This window comes from Amaranthus tricolor, chromosome 7 (genome assembly GCF_026212465.1).
Source record: "Amaranthus tricolor cultivar Red isolate AtriRed21 chromosome 7, ASM2621246v1, whole genome shotgun sequence".
Taxonomy (NCBI): Eukaryota; Viridiplantae; Streptophyta; class Magnoliopsida; order Caryophyllales; family Amaranthaceae; genus Amaranthus; species Amaranthus tricolor.
Window position 1 is genome coordinate 15362799 of NC_080053.1, and position 27500 is coordinate 15390298.

The 27500-nt window shown below is 34.7% G+C and overlaps 1 protein-coding gene and 1 pseudogene across 1 annotated transcript in view; both read left to right on the forward strand.

Annotated features, from left to right (window-relative positions):
* The window catches only part of LOC130818541 (uncharacterized), a 6628-nt gene extending 2205 nt beyond the window's left edge, over positions 1 to 4423 (forward strand). The window contains exons 5-10 of the mRNA XM_057684706.1: positions 432 to 661; positions 1178 to 1328; positions 1624 to 1987; positions 2411 to 2481; positions 2593 to 2742; positions 4409 to 4423. Of these exons, the coding sequence (XP_057540689.1) occupies positions 432 to 661; positions 1178 to 1328; positions 1624 to 1987; positions 2411 to 2481; positions 2593 to 2742; positions 4409 to 4423 (981 nt within the window). The remainder of the gene's footprint in view (positions 1 to 431; positions 662 to 1177; positions 1329 to 1623; positions 1988 to 2410; positions 2482 to 2592; positions 2743 to 4408) is intronic.
* Positions 4424 to 12477: 8054 nt separating this feature from the next.
* The window catches only part of LOC130818013 (protein CHROMATIN REMODELING 24-like), a 15778-nt pseudogene continuing 755 nt past the window's right edge, over positions 12478 to 27500 (forward strand).

Consider the following 27500-nt stretch of genomic DNA (forward strand, 5'->3'; position numbering starts at 1 on the left):
ATTTAAGAGAGTTGAGTCTTCAAAAGGGTTATATATGACCTAGAGTTTCTCCCTGGGGAACCCCGGTATTATTTGTGAGGAAAAAGGATGGAACGATGCGTCTCTGTATTGATTACAGAGAACTCAATAAAGTCACTATTAAGAATAAATATCCGTTACCATGGATTAATGATCTTTTTGATCAGTTGTAAGGGGCAAGAGTCTTTTCTAAGATTGATTTACGGTCAAGATATCCCAGTTGCGCATTAAGGAGGAGGATATTAATAAGTCAGCTTTCCGAAGCACATATGGACATTTTTGAATTCTTTGTAATGCCTTTTGGATTAACCAATGCACCCGCTGCATTTATGGGGTTGATGAATAGAGTTTTTTATGCATATCTTGATAAGTGTGTAGTGGTGTTTATTGATGATATCTTGGTATATTCTAAGAGTCGTGAAGAGCATCAAGAACATTTAAGGGTAGTCTTGCAAATTCTTCGAGAAAATGAATTACATGCTAGGTTTTCAAAGTGCGAATTCTGGTTAGAACAGGTGGCTTTTCTAGGTCACCTTGTTTCTAAAGAGGGGATCTTTGTTGATCCGGCAAAGATAGAAGCAGTCCGAGACTGGCCTACACCCCGAAATGTTACGGATATTCGAAGTTTCTTAGGTTTGGCAGGGTATTACCGTCGTTTTGTGAAGGATTTTTCTCGTGTCGCTCGTCCGCTAACATCCTTGATGAAGAAAGAGAAGAAGTTCGAATGGACCGAGGAGTGTGAGAAGGCATTTCAGTTGTTGAAGGAGAAATTAACTACAGCTCCAGTGTTGACCTTACCTGATCCATCTTTGGAATATTCCGTCTACAGTGATGCTTCCAAATATGGATTAGGTTGTGTTTTAATGCAAGATAGGAAAGTAGTGGCGTATGCTTCGCGTCAACTAAAGACTCATGAGGTGAATTATCCAACACATGACTTGGAATTAACGGCTGTGGTTTTTGCATTAAAAATCTGGCGTTATTATCTCTATGGTGTCAAATGCAAGATCTTCACGGACCATACAAGTTTGCAATATTTTTTCACTCAATCCGAGTTGAATTTGCGCCAACAACGTTGGTTAGAACTTATCAGTGATTATGACTTGGAGATTGCTTATCATGAAGGCCGTGCGAATGTGGTCGTTGATGCTTTGAGCAGAAAATCGAGGCACTCAGTCTCAGCATTAATAACCTCTGAGGAGTTGTGTAAGGAGTTCGAGAGAATGAGCTTAAAGATAATCCAAGAAGGGGAGTTGGAAGCCAAGTTGAGTGCATTGTCCATTCAACCTACATTTTTTGAAGAGATTATGGCTAAGCAACTGGAAGACCCCAAGTTCATTAAACTTCGGTAGCAGATCAGTGAAGGGAGAGCTGACGGTTTTACAATTCATGAGGATGGTAGTCTTCGTTTTAAAGGACGGTGGTGTGTACCGGATGGGTGTGACTCTTTGAAAGGAAAAATTATTGAACGAAGCTCATAATTCTAGATACTCAGTTCATCTTGGTGGAGACAAGATGTATCAAGATTTAAAATGCATGTTTTGGTGGTCGGGTATGAAAAAGAATATTGCAGAATTTGTTTCTAAGTGCTTAACGTGTCAAAAGGTCAAGAGTGAGCATAAGAGACCTGCCGGATTATTACAACCTCTAGAAATTCCGGTATGGAAGTGGGACGACATTTTTATGGACTTTGTGTTGGGTTTGCCTCGAACAAGAGCTGGTAATGATACTCTTTGGGTTATCGTGGACAGACTTACTAAGTCGGCAAGGTTTATTCCAATGAATTGTAAGTGGGATATGGAACAACTTGCTTGTGCTTATATTAAGTACGTGATTCGTTATCATGGAATACCTCATACTATTGTTTCTGATCAGGATACTCAATATTTGTCACATTTCTGGAAATCATTACAACAAGCGTCAGGGACCACCCTTCTTCATAGTACGTCCTTCCACCCAATGACCGATGGTCAGACGGAACGTGTCAATGAAATACTGGAGGACATGTTGAGAGCGATAGCCATGGAATGGCAAGGTTCATGGGATGAATATTTGGATCTGGTAGAGTTCTCTTATAATAACAGTTACCAAGCTACGATTCAAATGGCTCCGTTCGAAGCACTTTATGGTCGTAAGTGCCGTAGTCCTGTATGCTGGGATGATTTTACTGAATCTGTCACCTTAGGACCTGATATGCTTGTTCAAATGACTGAACAAGTAAAGTTAATTCGCGAGAAATTGAAAGCAGCCTAAGATAGACAAAAATCGTACGCCGATCTCCGACGTCGGCCTGATGAATTTGAAGTGGGTGACAAGGTTCTACTTCGTGTGTCTCCAATGAAAGGAGTAGTTCGCTTTGGTGCTCGTGGAAAGTTAAGCCCACGTTTCATAGGTCCTTATGACATTGTGAAGAAAGTAGGGAAGTTAGCCTATCGGTTAGCATTGCCTAATGCTCTAGGTAAGGTGCACGACGTTTTTCACATTTCTCAGTTGAAACGTTACGTCGCAGCCTCTTCTCATGTATTAGATCCAGAGCCGTTAGAACTTGATGAGAGCCTAACCTATGAGGAACAGCATGTCCGGATATTGGATAAGAAGGTCCGTAGTACTCGTCGGAAGGATATCACCGTGGTTAAAGTATTATGGTCCAATCACCGCTCACAAGAGGCAACCTGGGAGACGGAAGACTCCATGCGAGAGCAGTATCATCACCTTTTCTCTCAGGTTAGTAAGTTACGGGGACGTAACTTCGTTAAGGGGGGTAGAAGGCGATAGGATTTTCGCGTGATTTATGTTTTGGGTTGCTTTGTGTATGTGTGTATAGAGATTATCTTTGTTTTACTTGTTTTGTGGTTATGTGTTATGATAAGTGCGGTTTTGGGGTCAAAACCTTTTTAAGGGGGGTAGTCTGTAACACCCCGATATTTTCCCGATATTTTTTTCCCCGATATATTTAATAATTTACTAGTAATATTATATATATATATATATATATATATATATATATATATATATATATATATATATATATATATATACATATATACATATATATATATATATATATATATATATATATATATATATATATATATATATATATATATATATATATATATATACATACATATATACATATATATATATATATATATATATATATATATATATATATATATATATATATATATATATATATATATATATATATATATATATATATATACATATATATATATATATATATACATATATATATATATATATATATATATATATATATATATATATATATATATATATATATATATTATTTATTATTGGGCTTGGTCATGAGATTTGCAATCTTTTTTGGCAATTAGAATTATTTGGGCCCAAACTTTTCCTTAACCCATCTTTTATTTTCAAAAAAAAAGAAAATAGGAGGGACTCTTGATGGAGCTTGTAACTCCCTTAGGGTAATGAAGGATCAAGGCATTAATTCCTTGATCATTTTCATTTTGACATTCTTTCATTTCTAAAGTTTCCATGGACAAAAAAAACATATCCTTTCAAAATTCCTCCTAATCCACATTCCTAACTCCATTACACTTCATCATTTGGTGTTTTACTTTACAATTGTAAGTGTAATTCTTAATCTATGTTGATTCTTAAGTTTTAATTTAAAAATCTATGATTATTATATGTTTTATCTTATAATTCATGTTTAATTTAAGAATTTAAAATTTCATGTATGATTTTGGGATGTATTTTTCTATCTAAATTGATGAAGAATGTTTCTTTTTAGAGTTCTTAAATATGCATATATGTGAAGAATAGAATTGGTTTGTGTGATGGGTGATTTTGAAATTTATATATAAATATGAATGTTCATGTAAAAAAAAATGTGTGTGGTTAAAGAAATTATTGTTGAACAATGAATTTAATCTCAAAGATGGTTCATAAGAATTATATAAATTTGGTCATTGATATTTAATAGGCAATGTACCATTTGGAATTCATTTGTTGATGAAATTTTGGTGAATCCCGTAGGGTTAGAAAAATGGTAAAAAAATCTGTTTTTGGGACACTTTTTGGCTTGAAAATAGGTTAAAAATACTTAGAGTACATTATGAATTATGAAAATTAGTACCCGGGGGTTTTGACGCCTTCCGGACGCAACGGTGAAGTCGAAATTTCAGTTTGACAGTGTTAACATACTGTTCTGGACAGAATACTAAATCTGAATTTTATTGGATGTTATGTTGTGATGAAGTATGTTGTGTGATCATGAATAGTTTGCAAGTGTGGCTTGATGTTAGATGTGTGTGTGTGTGTGTGTGTGCCTTGATTGTGGTTTGAGAAAGTGTGAATATATGCTTATTCCCATCTGTACGATTGAATCGTGTAGGAAGTCGATTCGTGACGGAAAGTTGATAGGTTCATTTAAGATTTGCTTTTTCTTACGTACATGCAGTAAAACTTTGTATATCGTGGATTGGTTGTTACAAAGGAATAATAATAATAATAATAATAATAATAATAATAATAATAATAATAATAATAATAATAATAATAATATATTGAATAAAGTGTGAAGGTGATGTTATGTTTTCTTATTCAAGAGATATGATTTCAATAACTTGATGAGTAGAGGTAGTATGACCTCACTAACTTTAAGTAGACGTAGTATGACGTCGATTGGTGGAAAGATTTTACTCGCGGTTTGTGGGGGCATTATGAGCCACCGCGGGGGTATGCATACTTAACCATAGGCACCGAAGTAAGGCGTGTTGCCTATGGTAGAGACTTGCTTAGGGGTTAGCTCCCCCTAATGTATTGTCTTACTCCGGAAGTTTGGGGTTTGGTTCGGTAGTATGGCCGGAAAAGTACAGCAGTATGGCTGACTAACTCAATGAATCATTTGGAATTTATTAAAAAGTAAATATTGAACTGTAGCCGACGTATGGTAAGTTGCCATTGTGCTTTATGCTATAATGTTAATGTTATAAGAGATGTTTTTGCTGACGTGTACCTTTGATCTTAACGATCCTGCGATGATGTTGTTTTTCCTTTCGGGGTTAATAACTAGCAGTGAGTTAAGTTGCAGGCTGGGGAGTGAGGATTACATCTGAAGAATAAAAGAGATAGAGTACGAAAGGATTTTAATTTCAAACTTTATTAGATTTTTAGAAATGGATTATTCAAGATGCAACTTCGCTCTCGAGATGTACTCCTTGGACTTTTGGTCATATCTTTTATCCGCTGCTAAGACTACGATATCACTAATTAATCTACAATAACTCTAGTAGAACTCGATCCGCAAGTTTTAACTTTAAAATTTTTGTTTTCTCGTGCCTTTTAGACATCTTGGTTAAACTCGGGTCTTGCTTGGTTTTCTTTTAAAATATAAAAATCTCTCTTTTAACGATCCGATTTTTCCGGGATGTTACATTAATAGTCGAAAGTGAAAGTTATTCCCATCTGATAAAATATTAGATTATGATTAGCTGGCGTGACTCAACTGGATTATGTCCGGTTGATTTAGTAGTCCCCTACGTGAAGTTCGACGGGACTACCGTAAGGGGGGTATGAGCATGCTTGGGTCATTGGGCGCTGGGTGGCCAATACCGCCCCTTGACCATGGTGTTACCATGCGAGCCTTGAAAACCCCAATATGGTGGCCTCTTCACTGGTTTAGTACCCTAGTGTGTTAGTTTTTCCTGAAAGGTAGGACTCGATAGGGTCAGCTGGAGGGGGCATGAGCTCATATTTTTCCATGGGCGCCGGGTGGCCGATAACGCCCTTGGCCGTGTCACTATGCCAGGAAGTAGAGAAAAGATCCACTGATATAAAGTTATTCAGTGATAGAAATTTTATTCATTGATCGAATGTTATTTAATGAAAGAAGGTTCATTCTTTGATAGAAAGCTTACACATTGATAGAACGTTTACTCTTTGATAGAACATCTACTTATTGATAAAATAGTTTATGCTAGTGAAAAGTGTGCCTAAGTTAAGTTACCTCAAGGGTATTACAGACTATGATCACACATACCTTAAGATAGACAAGCTCTATAAGGTCATGTGTTACGTATTCTGTTAATGCCTTGGTTGAGTTGATACTATGCGTGTTTTGCAAGAGTTTATGTTTTGAAAAGAGGAGCGTGACCTGCATTCTACCCAAGAACAAATGGTTCAGGTTGGAAAGGAAGTAATGAGATCAAGAAGTATAAGTGGACGATAAACGGTTACTATATATCTGTGCTTGGGTCTTATGAAATCATCTTATGTTGTTGTATAACATAATGTTATCTAGTAATTGGCCTTATAATATTTGATGCTAGTTACTAACGTGTACATTGTGTTTATGTTTGATTGTTGATGACCTTCTATGATTGTCCTGCTATGACACATTGGTCTTTGGTCTAATGTCGAGCAACAGGAGGATCATAGACAGGCGTAGCAGGTATTAGAGCTTCTTTTGCATTGTATTGGGGGAGAGTGATGAGGGCGAAGCATAACCTGTGTCATACCGTTATCTTTCGATTTTGTAGCTCTTGTTAACTTTTGTAAACTTTGGTTGTATATGTTTTGTTATGAGGCCTTGTGTCTTCCCTTGTATATTTGTATTTCCGCTGCGTAGTTTATAACTCTGTATTGTTTGAGGAGTTAAGTCATTTTAAACAAAAGCGTCGACACTGAAACCACCATCCATACTTGGCATGTTGATTTGAGAACCCGGCGACAAATCATTCCGCCATGGTGTGAGATTTTAAGGGTAATAATGCCTTAGGTTAGTTTAATGTTTGTATTGTGCTAATTGATCTACCACATGTTCTATTTTTAGAAGAGATGCAGCCGAAATTTCCACTCACCCTTTTAAAGTTAATATTTAACATTTATCCAAATTCTTTTCCTTTTCTTTTATGTAACACCTGAATTTCCTCCCGTCCTTTACGGTTTTGGTTTCATTAAGGGGTTGGAAATTCAGGGGTGCTACACTTCTCAAAAGCCTTTGTACCTTAGATGTACAAAGTTCACCAAAATAACAACCATGTTGACAATTTTCAACATTAAGTCAAAGTTCAATTGGAGTGACGCTAGTCTCACAATGTTATTAGAACCATTAGGTGAGATACTTCCTGAGGAAAATAAACTTCCAAAGTCGACATATTATGCCAAAAAGCTCATGTGTGCTTTCGGCTTAGAGTACCAGAAGATTCATGCGTGTCCGAATGATTGTGTATTGTATCGAAATGAAAATGTGAACTTAGAAGAGTGTCTTAGGTATGGGTTATCGCGTTACCAGTTTAAAGGGGCTGGGGATGCTAAAGGGCCCCCGGCTAAGGTATTGTGGTATCTTCCAATAATACCTAGATTCAAGCGCTTGTTTTCTATAAAGAAAGATGCGTTAAATTTGAGGTGACATGCAGATAGGGTGAAGAAAGGTCACTTGTTCACACATCCATCTAATTCTCCGGAGTGGAAGTGTATTGATAGGTTGCATAAGAATTTTGGAGATGAAGTTCGTAATTTAAGGCTCGGACTGTGTACATGGAATGAACCCATTCGGCAATCTTAGTTCTCAACATAGTATTTGGCCGGTACTGTTAGTGATCAATAATTTGACACCGTATGAAGCGTAAGTACATTATGCTTTCGCTTCTTATCTCGGATCCTAAACAACCTGGTAATAACATAGATGTATATCTTGCACCTCTCGTTGAGCATTTGAGAAAGATGTGGGATGAAGGCGTTTCCGTGTTTAATGCTAATGAGGAGTTCACCTTGCGTGCAATGCTTTTATGCACCGTTAATGATTTTCCGGCATATGGAAACTTATCAGGGTATAAGGATAAAGGGAAGAAAGCATGCCTAATATGTATCAATGACATGGAATCCACGTGGATTCCTAAGTGCAAACACGTATTCAAGCACCATCGAAAGTTCCTCCCACGAGATCACCAATATCATAACAAGAAGAAGATGTTCAACAAGGAGGTTGAGGACCGTGTAGCTCGTCGACCATTGACCGGTTATGAGGTTTATGAACAGGTTAAGGGAGGTGAGACCGTATTTGGTAAAACAGGGCAAGTGCAAGGGGGTGAAGACCGATTATGGAAAAAAAATCAATCTTTTGGAAGCTTCCATAGTGGAGAGATCTACAGGTTAGGCATTGTCTTGACGTTATGCATATAGAGAAAAATGTGTGCGATGCCATACTCGGGACTCTCATGAACATTCCGGGTAAGACAAAGGATGTTAAGGCCGTGCGAGATTGGTTTGAATGTAAGGGTATTCGTTCGGAGTTGTGGGCACATGTTAAGGTGAGTAAGAAAAGAAATAGAACTGATGAAGTTGGTGGCAGTAACAAGGGAAAGGGCGATAAGAAAAAGATGAGTAATGACAAAGTTTATTTGTCTCAAGCTTGTTACACATTGTCCAAAGCAGAGAAGCGGACATTTTGTAAGTCTTTGTATGGAATTAAGGTTTCGTCTGGGTATTTATCCAACATGAAGAGATTTGTGACCCTAAATGGTGAGTTGAAATTGGGAAGCATGAAATCTCACGATTGCCATGTAATAATGCAAGTGTTATTACCAATTACAATCCGTGGAATACTGCCAAAACATGTGAGATATGCTATTACCGAGCTATGTTCATTCTTCAACACAATTTGTAGTAAAGTTCTTGATCCCTTAAAACTTGATGCTCTTAAAGTCGACGTGATTGTAATTTTATACAAGTTTGAGATGTATTTTCCATAACAAGACATTTGTTGATTGGTTTCATAATGGAGTAATAAGTGAAGAACTCAAGGGTGTATCTGAAATTGTTAAGTGGTTAACTTTTGGTTCTCGTGATGATGTCAACAAATAGGAGGGTTACGATGTCAATGGATTCACATTTTGGACTAAGGGTCAAGATAAGAAGTCATCTTATCTACAGAATAGTGGGGTTTCTATTTTAGCGTCATCTACATTTTACGTAAGTGCCAATGATCAATTGCCGGTTGATGCTAAATTGGTATACTACGGGCGGGTACATGAAATATGGGAGTTTGACTACTTTACTTTCACTATTGGTTTTTTCAAATGTAAGTGGGTAGATAATAGACGATGCATAAAAAATGACGACCCTTGTGGATTCACTCTTGTACACTTAGCTCGTTTGCGTGATAGTGAGGAGTCATTCATTCTAGCCACACAAGCCAAGCAAGTATTCTACACTATAGACCCGTCTGATAAAAAATGGTCTATTGTTGTACCGGAAAAAAGAAGTATCCTTGGTATAGGTGAAGTTGAGGATGAGGAAGAATAAGATGCTTTTGAAGACTCCCCGGCCTTTATCAATCCAAAATAAGTGGATCAAGATGATATAGAAGTTGGTTATATGCGTGTAGATCATACAGAAGGAATACATTTGAATTAAGTGATTCACAAAGTATGAATTTTAAGGTTTTTTAAGCGTTTTTGGCACTTTCGCGCATAAAGTAGCTCAAAATTGGTTTATTTTGCATGAAACTTGGAACACAACACTATTTGGTGTATATTATTGTGTTGAAATGGTTATAGATGAAAATCATAGTCATATGCTTAAAATTACTTGGTAAGTTGCAATTATAAGGGTTTTTAAGCTTTTTTTGGCACTTTCGTGCATAAAGTAGCTCAAACTTCATTTGTTTTGCACGAAACATGGCACACTACACTCTTTGGTATATATTATTGTGTTGAAATGGTTAGAATTGAAAATCATAGTCATATGCTTGAATTACGTGCTAAGTTGCGATTTTAAGGGTTTTTAAGCTTTTTTGGCACTTTCACGCATAAAGTAGCTCAAACTTGGTTTGTTTTGCATGAAACTTGGCACACAACACTATTTGGTATATATTATTGTGTTGAAATGGTTAAAATTGAAAATCATAGTCATATGCTTAAAATTACTTGGTAAGTTGCGATTTTAAGGGTTTTTAAGCTTTTTTGGCACTTTCGCGCATAAAGTAGTTCGTATTTGGTTTGTTTTCCATGAAACTTAGCACACAACACTATTTGGTATATATTACTGTGTTGAAATGGTTAGAATTGAAAATCATAGTCATATGCTTAAAATTACTTGGTAAGTTGCGATTTTAAGGATTTTTGAACTTTTTTGCTACTTTCGCGCATAAAATAGCTCAAACTTGGTTTATTTTGCATCAAAATTGGCATACAACACTATTTGGTATATATTATTGTGTTTATCTTGTTAGAGTTGAAAATCATAGTCATATGCTTGAAATTACGTGCTAACTTGTGATTTTAAGGGTTTTAAAGCTCTTTTGACACTTTCGCGCATAAAGTAGTTCAAACTTGGTTTGTTTTACACGAAATTTGGTACACAACACTATTTGGTATATATTATTGTGTTGAGATTTTTAGAATTGAAAATCATAGTCATAGGCTTGAAATTACGTGCTATTTTAAGGGTTTTAAAGCTCTTTTGACACTTTCGCGCATAAAGTAGTTCAAACTTGGTTTGTTTTACACGAAATTTGGTACACAACACTATTTGGTATATATTATTGTGTTGAGATTTTTAGAATTGAAAATCATAGTCATAGGCTTGAAATTACGTGCTAAGTTGCGATTTTAAGGGTTTTTAAGCTTTTTAGGCAATTTCACGCATAAAGTAGCTCAGACTTGGTTTGTTTTGCACTAAACTTGGCACACAACACTATTTGGTATATATTATTGTGTTGAAATATTTAGAATTGAAAATCATAGTCATATGCTTGAAATTACATGCTAAGTTGTGATTTTAAGGGTTTTAAAGCTTTTTTGGTGCTTTCGCGCATAAAGTAGCTCAAACTTGGTTTGTTTTGCACGAAACTTGCACACAACACTATTTGGTATATATTATTGTGTTGAAGTGGTTAGAATTGAAAATCATAGTCATATGCTTAAATTTACTTGGTAAATTGCAATTTTAAGGGTTTTTAAGCTTTTTTGGAGCTTTCGCGCATAAAGTAGCTCAAACTTGGTTTGTTTTGCATGAAACTTGGCACACAACACTATTTAGTATATATTATTGTGTTGAAGTGGTTAGAATTGAAAATTATAGTCATATACTTGAAATTACGTGCTGAGTTGCGATTTTAAGGGTTTTTAAAAGCTTTTTTGACACTTTCGCGCATAAAATAGTTCAAGCTTGGTTTGTTTTGCACGAAATTTTGTACAGAACACTATTTGGTATATATTATTGTGTTGAATTTATTATAATTTAAAATCATAGTCATATGCTTGAAATTACGTGCTAAGTTGCGATTTTAAGGGTTTTTAAGCTTTTTTGGCACTTTCGCGCATAAAGTAGTTCAAACTTGGTTTGTTTTGCACGAAACTTGGCACACAACACTATTTTGTATATATTGTTGTGTTGAAGTGGTTAGAATTGAAAATCATAGTTATATGCTTAAAATTATTTGGTAAGTTGTGATTTTAAGGGTTTTTAAGCTCTTTTGGCACTTTCGCGCATAAAGTAGCTCAAACTTGGTTTGTTTTGCATGAAACTTGGCAGACAACACTATTTGGTAAATATTATTGTGTTGAAATTTTTAGAATTGAAAATCATAGCCATATGCTTGAAATTACGTGCTAAGTTGCAATTTTTAGGGTTTTAAAACTTTTTTGACACTTTCGCGCATAAAGTAGTTCAAACTTTGTTTTTTTTTGCACGAAACTTGGCACACAACACTATTTGGTATATATTATTGTGTTGAAATGTTTAAAAATTAAAATCATAGTCATATGCTTGAAATTACGTGCTAAGTTGCGATTGTAAGGATTTTTAAGCTTTTTTTGCACTAACATCTATTTTCTCTTAGTGGTTTCGACAAGATAATACCGTTGATTGCGGCTACTACACTCTCAAATACATCGATGATATCTTACAATCCGCGAAGAACGTTGGAGTAAAAAACATTGATGCGGTAAGTATTTGTTACGTTCTTAAATCATAATATTATATATTTACTATTGGTAAAATCTAATATTTTTGTATCATTTATTTAATATTATATTATAGGTTTTATACGACACTCTAAGGGAAACACGCATTTTGAGAGATGGGGAAATGTGCTAATTGAAAGACAAGATAGCCGTGTATCTTTCTAATTTATGTTCTTGGTAATTACTATATATATATATATATAATTGAAATTTAAATTATATGAAAATATTTTACAATTGAAATTACTATATAGATAATATTTTTGGATCGGATGATCGTAGAATCGTATTATGATCCAACCACCAAAATTGTTGAGTTAAGTAGGATCACACGATTCTACCATATTAAGATCTAATTTATGATTTGGATCAATTACCTATTTTTAAATCATAGGATCGTAAAATCGTTAATAAAAATAAAGATTTAAGTATTTCACTATACCTTGATAAAAACATGTTCCAAAAAGCACTTAACCGTTTAAGATTTAAATTTCGAAGTGGCTGCGCCTGCTATAGTCGCCTACTCTACTACCAGTATACAAATTTTCAAACAAACGATTAACGCAAAGAGAAAAACTGCAGAACAGAGGAAACCATGGAAGAAAGCACGACGACGACGAAGACAAAGAAACCATTGAGTCTCAATCAACGTTTCAGTCGCTTTCTCTCTGCTTCTCACTCCAAACAACTTCCTCGTACATTCTCTTGCTATGTCTCTCTTTTCCATTTGATTTCATTTCTTCAATTTTCTGTAATCTAATGTTACATTTTTTTTTCTCAATTTTCAGGTGATGATAATCAGTTTAAGTTAACAAAATTTGAAGATGATGCTCCTCCTTTTACACTCGTTGACTTCGATTTTTCTCCTGGTATTTTTTTTAATCTCCTCAATTTACTTCTTATGGTTGTTTTAAATAGTTCTTACATAACATTTTTTGTTTTAAACTAAAAATAAAAATTATTGAAAAAAATATTATGAAAATATGAATTTTGGCGATTCAAGCCAGATTATACCTAACTTCAAGAATCAGACAATATTGCTAGATCAATAGCACTAGAGTTAGTATTTGATACTCATTTATTTATCTACTTTTGGTTTGGGTGTTAAATGTGGTTTTGCTTTTGCAGATGTTACTGAACTGTCGAGAGAGAATCGATGCCCAAATCTTGATTCTGAGGTTTTTGTGGAAGCAATTGATGAAAATAACCCTATTTTTTCTGAACTTTCTGATGTGCCACGCCATGGTATTTTTTGACGCAATTTTATGTTAATTTAATAATTGATTTGTCATTGTTGTCTATTAGAGCTTTATTAAAATGAAATTAAAAAGTAAAATTTGATTTTTAAATGTGAATTTTAGTTAGAATTTTTGACGTTTAGTAAATTATTTGGAGTTATTTTGGTCGAGTGATTTCTAGTCTAATTAACAGAGATACTGAAGCCGAAGCCGAAGCCGAAGTTGAAGCTTGAGAAAGTGAAAATTGAAGGTAGAAGAGGGCTTTGCAAAGTCTCAGCGAAAAATGATGATGATGACGACGTTCATCAGACGAATAAAGGGAATCATCATTTTCTTGATGTATCTGATTTCAGTTCACCGTCTCCTAGGAAGAATGTGCATTGCGGGGAAAATGAGATTAGGGATATATTGAATAATTTGAGTTCAAGGCTTGAGAGTTTGACGATTGAGAAGAAGAAAAACCCTAAGCCAGTTGTTCTAAAAGCTGTTCCTTTGAATGACGATTTGTTGCAGAAAGGGAAGGAAAAAGGTATAGGTCAAGCGGATGATTTAGTGGAGTCTGAATTTGGTAGTGTTGATTCATCGTTTGCTACAACTTTGAGTTTGAAAAGCTTTTCATCTGGTGTGAAGGATGGGATTGAAAACAAGGAAGCTGAGAGTGCGGTGTTTATTGAATCTGATGGGGACAATTTTGATGAAGAAATTAAACTGTACAAGGACACTGTTAAAGGGAAATCTAGAAATGTAAGCTTGAAAGCAAAGGAAGAACTGGTTGTTTCTCGTAGAGAAACAATTTATGATATTAAAGATGATAGTGATGCTGCTGCTGCTGCTGATGATGATTGTGTTGAGGTGGCAGGTAGCCATTGGAGTCAGAGAATAAAGCGGCATTATGGTAAATTCGACCGGGAGTATGGTGATTCGAGTGTGGTTGAGGTATTGGTTAATGATGGTGATGATACTAATAAGACTGCTTCACAGGATGACCATATTATTACTTTGATTGGTCCAAGTTCAACTTACAAGTTGCCTGCTGAAGTTGGCAAAATGTTGTATCCTCATCAACGTGATGGCTTGAGGTGGCTTTGGTCTCTTCACTGTCAAGGAAAAGGTGGGATTTTGGGTGACGACATGGGGTTGGGCAAAACCATGCAGGTGAAGAACTTAATACTTGTTCACTCTTGGATGGTGTTTACCATTTGGCAGAAAACATTTTTCTTGGAAAACCGCTTTATGAAACCTATTTTCCAATGGAAAACCGCTTGCCATGATACTTATTTTCCAATTTAAAATGCAAAAACAATTGATTTCCTTTTTTTGGGTTGATGGATAGCTCTTGAAAAAAATAGATGTTTTGGGGATAGAAGGGTGGACAATTGGTTTCTCCCATTTTTAGATGAAAATGTTTGCAAAGTGATGAAAACTCTTTTTCACCCGAGTTTTCCCTTTTATTTCTCTTGTCAAACCAAACAACAAAAATTGGGGAGAACAATTTACTGGGATAATGTTTTTACCCTAACCAAACATACCCTTATTTGCTACAATCTTGTTGACATTATATTGATAAAAAATCTTTGTGCATTTCAGATTTCTGGTTTTCTAGCTGGCTTGTTTAGTTCACGTCTCACCAAGAGGGTAATGATTGTGGCTCCTAAAACGCTGATCGCTCATTGGATCAAAGAACTATCTGCGGTGGGTCTTTCACAAAAGATAAAAGAGTGAGTGTACTTATCATGTGAACCTCAAGGTTTTGGGTTTTCAGAAGAAGAGGGGGAGGATCTTATGTTTCACAAGTCACAACATAATAGTTTTGACCAAATTTTCTTTTTGTTCAGATATTTTGGGACGTGTCCAAAGTTACGGAACTACGAGCTTCAGGATGTGTTTCAGGTTTGTCTTTAGCTATTATATTCATTTTACATAAACTAAAAAGTTGTGTAATCCTTTAGTTGGTTTTGTTTTTTTTTTGATATCTTCATTTATGTCCAAGATTGTTAGTGACTTTTAACTTTTAAAGGTTGGCAGTTGCTGCTTAGTATGATCAAGCTTTGTTCTTTTCCCCTATAAACAAAGTTTCAGTAAATTTAACATTCAAATAACTAGTAAGTTTAGATAAGGGATGCCAAGTTCATTTTACATGTAAAACAAATTAGATAAATTTAAATTAGGGGCCATATAAAAAGAAATTCGATGTATTTTAAATGGTGAGTTCAGGTAAGAAGAAGAAGGCTTTGGTATTATGTGTTGCCATTGGACTTTATATATAACGAAGCTAAAAGAAAATCTATATAGCTTGGTGGTTTAGTTTTTCCTACCAGGTCGAAACATTGAATACGAACATTGCTTGTGCACTTTATTTATTTATTAAATTTGCTAATGTTATTTTCTTGTCTTGCAGGATAAGGGTATTCTTTTGACAACTTATGACATTGTACGATTCAATGCAAAACAACTTAGCAGAAGTAATTTGTACTATGATGATTGTGATGATGGTCCACTTTGGGACTATATGATACTTGACGAGGTAGGTAACAAGTATTAGATGTAATGATATATTAGTACAAACATTCTAAATAGTTAATATGATTCTAAGCCCTTTTGTCCACCATATTTTTCTTCTCTTGATTAGTTGATATGCCCATATATATGATTGTCTTAATATATTTAACATATATTTAAAAAATTAAAATGAAGCTAAAATGTCAATTCAGATGATCACTGTTCACCTTTCTCATCAATTTTCTATGCAACTTGTTACTTTAAAAGGGAATATTTTAGTACTGCTCTTTAATAACTATGGCAAAAGGCTATCAACTATGTATGTTTACCATCCTCCGATTTATCCATATTTGGTTGTTATGTGTGCTAAATGAAGTACTTTAAGTGTTTTAGAGTTTTTGTTATCTTTTATCATATAGAAATTACTAATAAAATGAAAAGTTAGCATCTTCTTGTGTATAAATCTGTATGTAATTCTCGTTGGCATCTTCTTGCTTTGTTATAATTTTAGGGTCATCTCATAAAAAATCCAAGTACACAAAGAGCCAAGAGTTTGCTTGGAATACCTTGTGCGCATCGTATTATCATTAGTGGCACACCAATACAAAACAATCTAAAGGTATAACAATTTAGCTAAATATTTGATATGTTAATTGGTGAATGAATTATTATGAGTAAAAATGTGACAATTTCTCTACTGAAATAGGAACTGTGGGCATTGTTCTACTTCTGCTGTCCTGAATTGTTAGGTGATCACAAAGAGTATGTCTCTTTTTAATCATGCAAGTGTCTGGAGTAGGCTTCTTGTTATTCTAAGACTAAGATGTAAAGTATGTTGTATATTTAGGTTTAGAGAAAAGTATGAACACCCGATTCTTCGTGGCAACGACAAACGAGCATCTGAGAGGGATAAGCGGGTTGGTTCAATGGCTGCAAAGGTAATGCCTATTTTGCATGTATAAATTAGTTATCTAGTTTTTATGCAGATTATTGAGTTGTTGGAAATATACCTTTCAACAATATTACTAATCTATTTTATGTAGGTAAGTGGGATCACACATTAGGTGGGTTACCTAGTTATCATAGGGTTTAATATTATGCATTCTTACTTAAGATAATAGAGTCTAAAAATTCATTTTCCTAAGAGGACAACATTCCATTTAGAACATTTCATCACCTTAATGCTATTAAGTGTGTTAATGCAAGTGCCAAAACTCTTAGCAATGATGTTAGCTTTGTACATATATTCGAACATGCCATATCTTGAACTTAGGAGAAAGTTGGTGAGGATGGGTCGAATTATAGTGAATTGATGTTTGGGACGATTCATGAGGTGCTTATCATTGGGAAAACGAGGCTTCACTAAAGTATGGAACCATGCTTGTACGAGGCAAGGCATGGGGAGGTGGTTACTCAAACAAGGCAACACGCCAAAAGCAAACAGAGAGTGTCAAAGTACTATGCTCGTTCAAGCAAGATGAGTGCTCGTCCGAGCACAGTTGACAGCAGCAGAATGTGAGCTTCTTATCTGTTGGCTCGTTGGAGCACTTCAGTGGCTCGTTCGAGCACTTGCCTAGGATGCTTCCAACAATCAGTTTATGTACGTTTGGGGCATTGAAGGGGATGCATTGTTTCTTGTTTATTGCTATTTTTATTGTAGGAGTTATTTGTATTGATGTAGAGTTAATGTGTGTGTTAGAATGATGTATATCTTTTATATAAAAGGCATACATCATTTATAGAATAATAACACAACAACAACACACAATATAATTGAGAGGGCTGATGCACAAGTGAGGGATAGGGTGTTAACCATAAGAGCTTTCTTTCTTTTGTGTTAGTAGTTGTGATCTTGAGAGGTTGTCCTCAAGATAGAGAGGGTTATTTATATTGTACTGTTGATTCTAATATAAATTAACATTTGTTGAGGGGGAGGTATCTAAGTTATCTCATATGTCATTGTGTTCATCTTTCTCATTGTTTCTGTTAAAGCAAGTGCCAATAATCTTAATGACGACGTTAACTTTAAACATATAATCAAACATGCTTTGTCTTGTACTTTGGAGAGGGTAGATAAAGATGTGTCGAATATGAGTGGTTTAAGGTTTGGAACGGTTGATGAAAGTTGCTTGATCAAAGCAACAAGGAAAGAAGCAAACTGTGAGTGGTTTGACCAGGCGCTCGATTGAGCAGTGCCTAGCTCGACCGGTCGAGCGGTGTTGGCTCGGTCGAGTAGAATGTCCAGAACAAGTCAGTAGCTTCACTGGAAGCTCGCTCAACCGAGCGAGGTAGTGGCTCGGTCGAGCGGTAGTCGAGCAGACTACATTGGATCCTGTTTTTGGTCAGAATTTGTAGTGACTATGCAATAATGTGATGCATTACTCTATTGTTTATTGTAATGTTTATTGTCATAGTTAATTAGGATGTTAATTGGGATGTTACATGCGAGTTTATGGTGATTTATGAGGGAATGCTAAGAGTGATGAATACCTTGCCTATAAATTGGATTCATCACTCATAGTAACATTCACCACAAACACACATATTGTTGAGAGGGCTATTGTATTGTTAGAAACTTGAGAGTGTTCTTACTTTGCTTTAATATTTGCGATCTTGAGAAATTGTTCTCAAGAAAAAGAGAGGTTTATTATACTTGTAATTGTTGAATTCAATATAATATACTACATTTGAGGGGAGGTATCCCTTATATACACTTGTCTTCATCTTTGCATTATATTTTTCATTTATTTTTCATTGTTAAAACTCTTTGAGGTTTTCATTTCAGTTTCTTTGTTGTTTATCATCTTGTTTTTGAATTTGCAAACCTCTTTATAGCTTTCATTTCTAAGTGGGCCCCCATTCAAGCTCCTACGGGGATCCGATAATAAAATGTATGCAATCTAACCCTTGTAAAAATAATGATATTGTTTTGATTGACCGTTGATAACAAGCATCATTGTAAGCCACAAAAAAAAGCGCACATGATTTTAAGGAGTCGGCATATATTGTTTATTTGATACCAAAGAACTTAAATATGACTTTATCAAGAATGAACATTTTTTTGAGAATTAATTGCGAATTACAGCCTTAATGTTTTATGCTTTTGCGAATTATAGCCTTGATGTTTTTTTTTTTTCCTTTTTTTTTTTTTTTGCGAATTACAGCCTCCAAAGTAGCGTTTTGAGCAGTTTTCAAGCCAAGTGACCGGTTCTATACAATTTGACCGGTTGACCACACTTTTTTACTTTTGACTTTTCTTCTTCCCCTTGACCCATCCGTTAACCTTAACCACTCTCTTTTCCTCCTCCATTGTTGCACATCAAAGCTTTCTTTTCTTTTTTTTTTTTTTTTTTTTTTTCATCTCTTAATATTTAACCCTACATCAATTTGAGTTTTAATTTTTTTTTCTCTTTCAACTCTTTTTTATTTTGGTAACCTTAAATTTCAATTTTGGGGAAACTCTAATGGTGACTTATTTCTTAGCATCTCTCTACATTTTGGGACGCTCTAGTGCCAATGAGAAACTTTAATTTTTCATTTTTTCATTTAAATTCTTGAGACTTGGCCATTTCATTTCTGGGTCTGTTTCTCACTCATTGAAAATCCATTCTTATAACTTAGAGCTCGGATTATTCATGATTTGTGTAACTCTATCCCCATCAACATAATCCATTCAATAGGGGTTGATGTTAACACCCTGTAACAACATAACCCAACTCACAAATTGAAAGAAACATATTTAATTCAAAAGCAATCTTAAAATCTAAATTATTGGTGATAAAAAAAATTTTAATTTTGCACTTGCCTTGATGTCAATTACTCTCATTCCATTTCCACCGCGCCAATAATCTCCCTCACTTCGAAAAAACCCTTTTTCACCCCATTTGTCCTCTAATACCAATTTCGATGGGTCTTCGAGTTCAGATCGGATCCTCAAACGAGTATTTGCATCTGACCCTATTAACACAAGCGATTTACCCATTTGCAAAAAGATTTGGTTTTGGTATGGCTATGGGTGCTGGAGGTGAATCAAAATTTAAAACTTAAGAGAAATTAGTTGAGATTTTTGATGTTGTTTTCATTGATGCTCAGGGGTTAATTAAAGAATTTGATTAAATTGATGGTACTGTTAGATAAATTAAGCTTAAAGATACTAACTTCTATCCTTTATTATCAAAGATTGGATTTTTAAAGGCTTCAGCAGAAGCACAATTTTTGGATATTGAGGAAGTGAGAAAATTGTATTGTGTGGTGGTTACTAATGGTGAGAAAGGTTGTAAAGTGTACTGGAATGACGGGGAAGTTGAAATTTCGCTGTTTTTGACGGTTCAAGTTGTTCCTACTGGTGTTGGGGATAGTTTGTTAGGGGGGTTTGTTGTTGGACTTGTTCTTGGATTGAGTGTCTGTGATGCTGCATTGTTAGGTCAAAAGTTTGTGATGCTGCATTAAAATTTTGCACTTACAAATTGAAATTTAGGGTTACCAAAAAATAAGAAATTGAATGAGAAAAAAAATTAAAACTCAAATTGATGAGGATAGGTTAAATGTTAAGGGATGAAGTTAAACGAGAAAAAAAAAAAATTCAAAAGCTTTGATGTGCAACAATGGAGGAGAAAAGTGAATAGGTAAGGTTAAGGGATGGGTCAAGGGGAAGAAGAACAGTCAAAGGTAAAAAAGTGTGGTCAACCTGTCAAATTGTATGGAACTGGTCACTTGGCTTGAATACTAGTCAAAACGCTACTTTGGAGGCTGTAATTCGCTAAAAAAACATCAAGGCTGTAATTCGCAAAAGTATAAAACATTAAGGCTATAATTCACAATTAATTCTTTTTTTGATAAGAAGGTTTATAATTTAAGAAGCCATTGCATAACCCATAAGTCAAATAATAATTGATTCTTTGACAATTGGAAATGGATGTATAGATAACCTTCCTTCGTTATTGTATTGGTTTTTATCTAGGTATGTACCACTTTGTTTTATCTTCTGTTACTCTTGCTTAATCTTTTAGTTCCAACTTAGAAGTGTCTTTTTGATGAATAAGAAGTATAATGTCAGTTAGCTTATGGCAAGATCAAATATGATGAAGTAAATCCGATGATAAAAGGAATCAAATGAAAAAGAACGTTATAATTTTTCATTGTTGATCTTATCTCATGATATATGCTAGATTGATATCTCTAGATTTTATCTTATTAAAATGAACTATTTGTAGGCTTTGAGAGAGCGCATTCAACCTTACTTTCTTAGACGCTTGAAAAATGAAGTATTTGGTGATAATGCCTCTGGAGAAAACACTGAATTGTCCAAGAAGAATGAGATAATAGTGTGGTTACGATTGACTAGCTGCCAGGTGCAATCTCTATACTGTATTTTAAAAGTTACTAATGGAACTCAAGCAGTCTCTTATTTATCCTTTTGTTTAAAATGTTTCATGTAGCGTCAACTATATGAAGCCTTTCTGAAGAGTGAAATAGTTCTTTCAGCTTTTGACGGTTCTCCTCTTGCTGCTGTAACGGTATTGTATCTTTGCACTTATTATTTATAGCTTGTGTGTAGGTTTTTTTGTCATTGACTGAGAAAGTACTTGCGTTATGTGTTTGTAAAGTTCACAATACTTGCATTGTTTTTTGTGCTCAAAGGATCATATAAATAAAAGGAAAAATTACTATGAATAATACAACTTTTTAACTTTTTCCCTGCAATAATACCAACTATTGATTAACCTTGAATAATATGAACTTTAGGGTATGTTTTTCCCAAATATCCACAACTTGTTAGCAACATATTATTGCAAGTCATTTTACCCAAAATCAAAAAAATTAAAATCAAAAAAATAAAACCACCCCTCGCCTAACCCTTCCATCACAGCCACACCCTCCCCTCCTTTAACCTCTCCATCAACACCCCTTTCCCTCCGTCCCCCCACTGTCATCCACCCTTTGTCGGCCCCACCCTCCCCCACTCCTCATCATTATGCGCATATTGTTTTTCAGAGATTGTCAAGTCTAACCACCACAATCCCATATCACAGATCCGACAATATTCACCACCAACGTTGACCTCTACACCCAAATCACCAACCCACGTTGACTACAATAGAAATATCCGACAATGGTGGCTAAAGGTGCAAGGGCAGAGGGGAGGTGGTGGCTCGCGAATGTGGTAGCTATAGGGGATTAGCTTTAGAGTTTAGGGTATAGAGGTGGTTATGGTCGCAAGGATGAATGAAGGATAAGGGGAAGGTGGAGTGGTAGTTCTTGATAGAGGTGGCTACAGTGGGTAGTTTTAGGGTTTAGGGATTTGGTGGAGTAATAGCTGTGAGAATTAAAGGAGAAGGAGAGGGTGGGCCAATTATTGGGGCGGGGGAGAGGTGGCAGGGGAGTCGACAGTGGGGGTTGAATAGGGTGGGGATGTGGTAGTGTCATGGTGGAGAACGAGTGGCAGGGAAGTGGGGTGGTTGGCTAAGGTGGGGTGGGTTGGTGCAAAGGTGGGAGAAGGGGGAGGTGGGATTTCTTTTTAATTTAAAATTAATTTATTTTAGAAATGACCTTTACTAGGTAATGAGTAAAACTGGATGTTGTAGGAAAACATACCCCAAAGTTCGTCATATTGATGTTTAATCAATAGTTGATGTTATTATAAGGAAAAAGTTGAAACTTTATATTATTTAGGGTAATTTTTCCTAAATAAAATAGTCATTGTTATTTCAAGTAATTCATGTAAGTGAGAGCATATTTTGTTAGCCTGTTGGATGATTTTGAGGTGGTTTATAGCGTTGGATATACGAGGGCGGATGTTCAAACTGGTTGGGAGCTCATATTGTTAGTTGTTTGAAGTGTCGTGCTCATGCTGGTGATAATGATTTTGTCTTACGCCTTAATGTAACTGTTGATCGATCTACCTTGTGTTGCCTTTGTGTAGAGGTTGCAAAAGTTTCTTAAATTTATTTTTATATTTTGTCTAAATAATTTAATTTAAGAGTTCTTTTATCGCAGATTTTGAAGAAGATTTGTGACCATCCATATCTTTTAACAAAGAGAGGGGCTGAAGATGTTTTGGAAGGCATGGATTCAATGCTTAATAAGGAAGAGCGCGGCCTAGCTGAGAAATTAGCCATGCATGCCTCTAATCTAACTGAAGAGGATGAATTTCAGGAGAAGCATGACAATCTCTCATGCAAGATATCATTCATACTGTCTTTGTTGGTTTGTGTGGACCTCGTAGCTCTAAGCTTATTTTGTTATTCTTGGCTTGTTATATTTTATAAAATACATTTGTAATCCTTGCAGGAAAAGTTGATTCCCGAGGGGCATAACATTCTTATTTTTTCTCAAACTCGTAAAATGCTCAATCTCATCCAGGTTGAATTCTCAAACTTGTAAAATACCTCGTAATATACGTTTGTTATTTTATAAGTATACATATAAAGGTAACTGCATTAATGATCCGTCTTGACAAGGGCGGGTAGTATCTGAAAATATGGTTGCTTCTTTTCTTGCTGGTCGACATTAGACAAAACATTAAAAAACAAAAAAAGAAAAATTATGTTTAAGATGATAATTGTAAATTGTGCATGAAACATTAATTAAATGAGATTGTTCTTTGCACATAGTAGAAAATTAAAAGTGTAATTCTTACAAAACAAAAAATGGGAACTAGTTTGATTGAGAACTCAGGCAAGCAAATGAAGGGTTGAGTGGGACATAATTAAAGTCGGGAACATGTTGGATTTTAATCTTTTCTCGTTGCCCTTTATTCTTCTTTGAGGAACTCTTTATGATTGTTATCTCACTTACTAGTCTCATTTACTAGTGAGTATCCTAATGGATGCCTATTTTATGAGAATGCATTTTTCTCATTTTATTTTGGTTTTTTATGCTCTTATTTTTCCTAATTTCTTTGTGTAAGAGCTTTTCCTCCTAACCTTGCGCACAGTGAAATACATGTCTGTTGTTTTTTATCCATAATACTTTCCTTTTCCATATTGATGCACTGTTTCAACTGCGTAATCTACTTAATATTTGTTGTACATTAGTTCATAATATGGTGCCTAATAAGCCTCTAGGCAAATTCAGGTAATCACCTTCAAGAATTGGAGTAAATGCATTTAGAACGAATGATAAGATACATTTATAAATTCTTACTTTTCATGAACTTGAAATTAAAACATTTGAAAAAAAAAAAAAGCTCTATGGTGATTGCCATGCTATGCTTGGTTTTTGCTCTGTGAATACTAGTCTATTCGTCCTTAGTTTAATTAAGTTCATTATCTTGTCTGGAATTCTGTTTGTTATGAGTGTTTACATATTTTTTGGTATGATCAGGAATCACTGACGATGAATGGTTTTACCTACTTGCGCATTGATGGCACAACAAAAGCTTGTGATAGATTGAAGATAGTAAATGTTAGTTCTTATATCTATTTTTTTCTTGATTGAAAATTTGTGTATGTTGGAGATTTTCATGAAGTTATTTTTCATAATCAGGAATTCCAGGAAGGCCGTGGCGCACCAATATTCCTACTGACCTCTCAAGTCGGTGGTCTTGGACTAACTCTTACGATGGCTGATCGTGTAATTGTTGTAGATCCAGCATGGAACCCTAGGTAACTATTTTTGTTGGAATTTAATGAAATTTACAGAGGCTTATAGTTTACATAACATGCAATTAGTAATTCTTTACTTTGCGATTTACTTCCTTCGTCACCCTAATTTTGCTACATGTGAATTTTTAGTCAATCCCACGTGATTTGCAATATTATCTCTTTTGGACATGACCCCACCTACATCCACTTATATACTCACTTTTTTTTTTTTTTTTTTTTTTTTTTTTTTTTTTTTTTTTTTTCCTTTTTCCTTGGTTTGTGTGCAAACACATGCTAGTAAACTAAAGGGGGGGATATAAGAGTAAACATTTAAGGAGTAAACATTTATAAAAACGTATGAATGAGGGAAAATGCATTACCATCCGATGAATTTTTGGGCAAAAGTCCCTTTTGTTCCAACTATTTATATTCATTTTCTTGTTCATATATTTCCTAAGCGTCTCTTGCTTAAAGCAGGTTTCTATATGTTGTCCTAGTTTTTTCATGTTTTTTGGCTTGAAATCCATAAGCATATAATCTTTGCATGGGTAGTATCTCCAAACACCTTAGCATCCACAGCTGATGATTTCTTGCCAATTACAAAATCAATACCTATCTATTTAGCTGGTCATTTCCAGAATTAGTACCTAAATGTTACATGGTTTTTACCTTTAGACACAGGTTCTTTAATGCAAGCTGAATAAATATTAATTCTTTACTGGTTCAATGTTTTAATCATAGTCTTATTGAACTGCTGATTGTGAAAGTTGGCCAGTTGTGCTAGTTTTGCAAAACTTTGCTAGAGATAAATCACATTGATTCATTATGTAGCATGAACTTCAATTGTTTATAAAAAAAACCATTACCCTTTATTTGTTCACTTAGAATTTCTTATAGGCATATAGAAGCAAATGATGAGCTTTGAATTTGATCTATATAGTACGGATAACCAAAGTGTAGACCGTGCTTATCGGATTGGTCAGAAGAAAGACGTTATAGTCTACAGATTGATGACATGTGGAACAATTGAAGAAAAAATATATAGAAAACAGGTTGGCTTTTATTATCTCCTTTATAACTGTCATTTTTGTTTTTTGTTGAAGTTCAGCTCGATAAATAACTAACGTTTCAATTATGTATTAGATATTCAAGGGAGGCTTATTCAAAACAGCCACAGAGCACAAAGAGCAAACACGTTATTTTTCTCATCAGGTTTGTTTTTCAACTATGTTTTATACTGTTATGAAGCTACTTTGTTAAAATCTAGATCTTTAACCACGATTGTAACATTTCCAGGATCTTCAAGAACTTTTCAGCCTTCCCAAAGATGGTTTTGATGTTTCTCCTACTCAGCTGCAGTTACATGCAGAGCATGGCGATCAAATTTCAATGTAACTGTCTTGTACTTCTAAATTCCTATCATTGTGCTCTTTGTTCTCCATTTTATAAGTTCTTGTTTTTCGCCATTGGTTAATGGATGTATTCTTGTTGCTAACAGGAGTGACTTTTTGAAAGTGCATATCAATTTCCTGGAATCTTTAGGCATTGGTGGTGTCAGCCACCACAGCTTGCTCTATAAGAAAACTGAACCAACACCAGTTGCGTTGGTTGAAGAAATTGAGCCAAGGTGAGGGTCTACTACACTCTTTGGCAGATGAGACATATTTATAACCATTTGTAGTATGTAATTCATGCGACCAAGAGTGAAGTGTTGATTGTTTGATAGCTAAAATGACTCTAGTCTTTGAGGTTAAAAAGGTCCTTTGTGCACACAAGAACAATGCAAATCCTTAATCCAAACAGTATGGATCCTCTGCTAAATAAATGATAAACCATTTGTCAGGAGTTGAACATCCATTAATGTTATACTTTTCACATGTGAAGGAAATTCCTGTAGGTCCTTCAATATGTCACTTATAATGAGATTGTATTTTTCTTACATTTTCTGTCACAGGAGAACGAAAACTCAAGTTTATACAAAGTTTGGTTCTTCTTCAACTGAACATTTTATTAATGGGTATGATTATTTCAATTCAATTGCGTTTGAAGATGATATCATTTAGATTTATTGTTTTTCTTAAATATGAATCAATAACTTCTTCAATGCTACTTTTAAAGGTCTCAATACGCATTTAATCCTAAGGATGTAAACCTCCACAAGATAAATCCTTCTCCACAATCTGCTACTAATATAAGTGAATCAGAAATCAAGGAGAGAATCAATATTCTTTATCAACTTTTATCAAATAAGGTTTGACTTCTTTACGTAACTTACACCATGTATACAACACTTTTGATCTATTAGAACTTGGACTTATATTTGTATTGACGTTTTTCACTGTGACTTGTGCTTGAGTTCTTCCATTCATGAGTATCTTTGAATTTCAGTAAATATATTAAGACATTGAAACAATCGTACCCATCAAACTTGACAAATACCTTTATCATGTTAAGTTTAAATTAGATTATTGTATATTGGTTCAAATGAGTTGATTTTTTTTATATTTGCTTTGATCAAAGTTATTGTGGTTTGTCATATCTGGGTCCATACTCAATCGGTTTGTTATGAAAAATCAAGTCTCCTGTTTTGGGTATTTTTCAGTTACAAGTATATTAAGTAGAATCTTGTGTGCTCAGGTCCACCTTTCATGAAAAATAGAGACTTGTTTTGTTCAATCATATATTCATATTATCTTTTCCGAGACGGACCATGAGGATGAGTTGTGGCATGCTTCATTTGAATAGCAACCTAGATGACTTTTTAGCTTCTCAAATATGTTTGTGTAATGAATAGAGATTGACGTAAAAAATAAGCAACAGATGCTAAGGGTTTTTTTTTAAACATTTCTATTAATGCTGATATGGGATCGAGTTGTTAGCAAATCTATTAGAGTGAATCATTCTAAAAGGGAATGTTTATCAGGTTGTTAGGCCATTATGGCTGTATATACCTCTATCGTAACAACGCTTAGCAGCTAATGAAATGAAATGAATTAAACTTTCTCTGAAAGCCTTGCAGTTTCTCAAAATCTGATACTTCTTCCGTTCCGTTTTAGTCGCTACATTTGCATGGGCACGGGAATTAAGAAAAGTGATTGACCTACACTGTAGCTGATTGTTTACTTTATAGAGTATAGTATTTTATTATTGTTAATTGAAAAAGAAAAAGGAAAAATAAGTTGTTAGGTTACTTT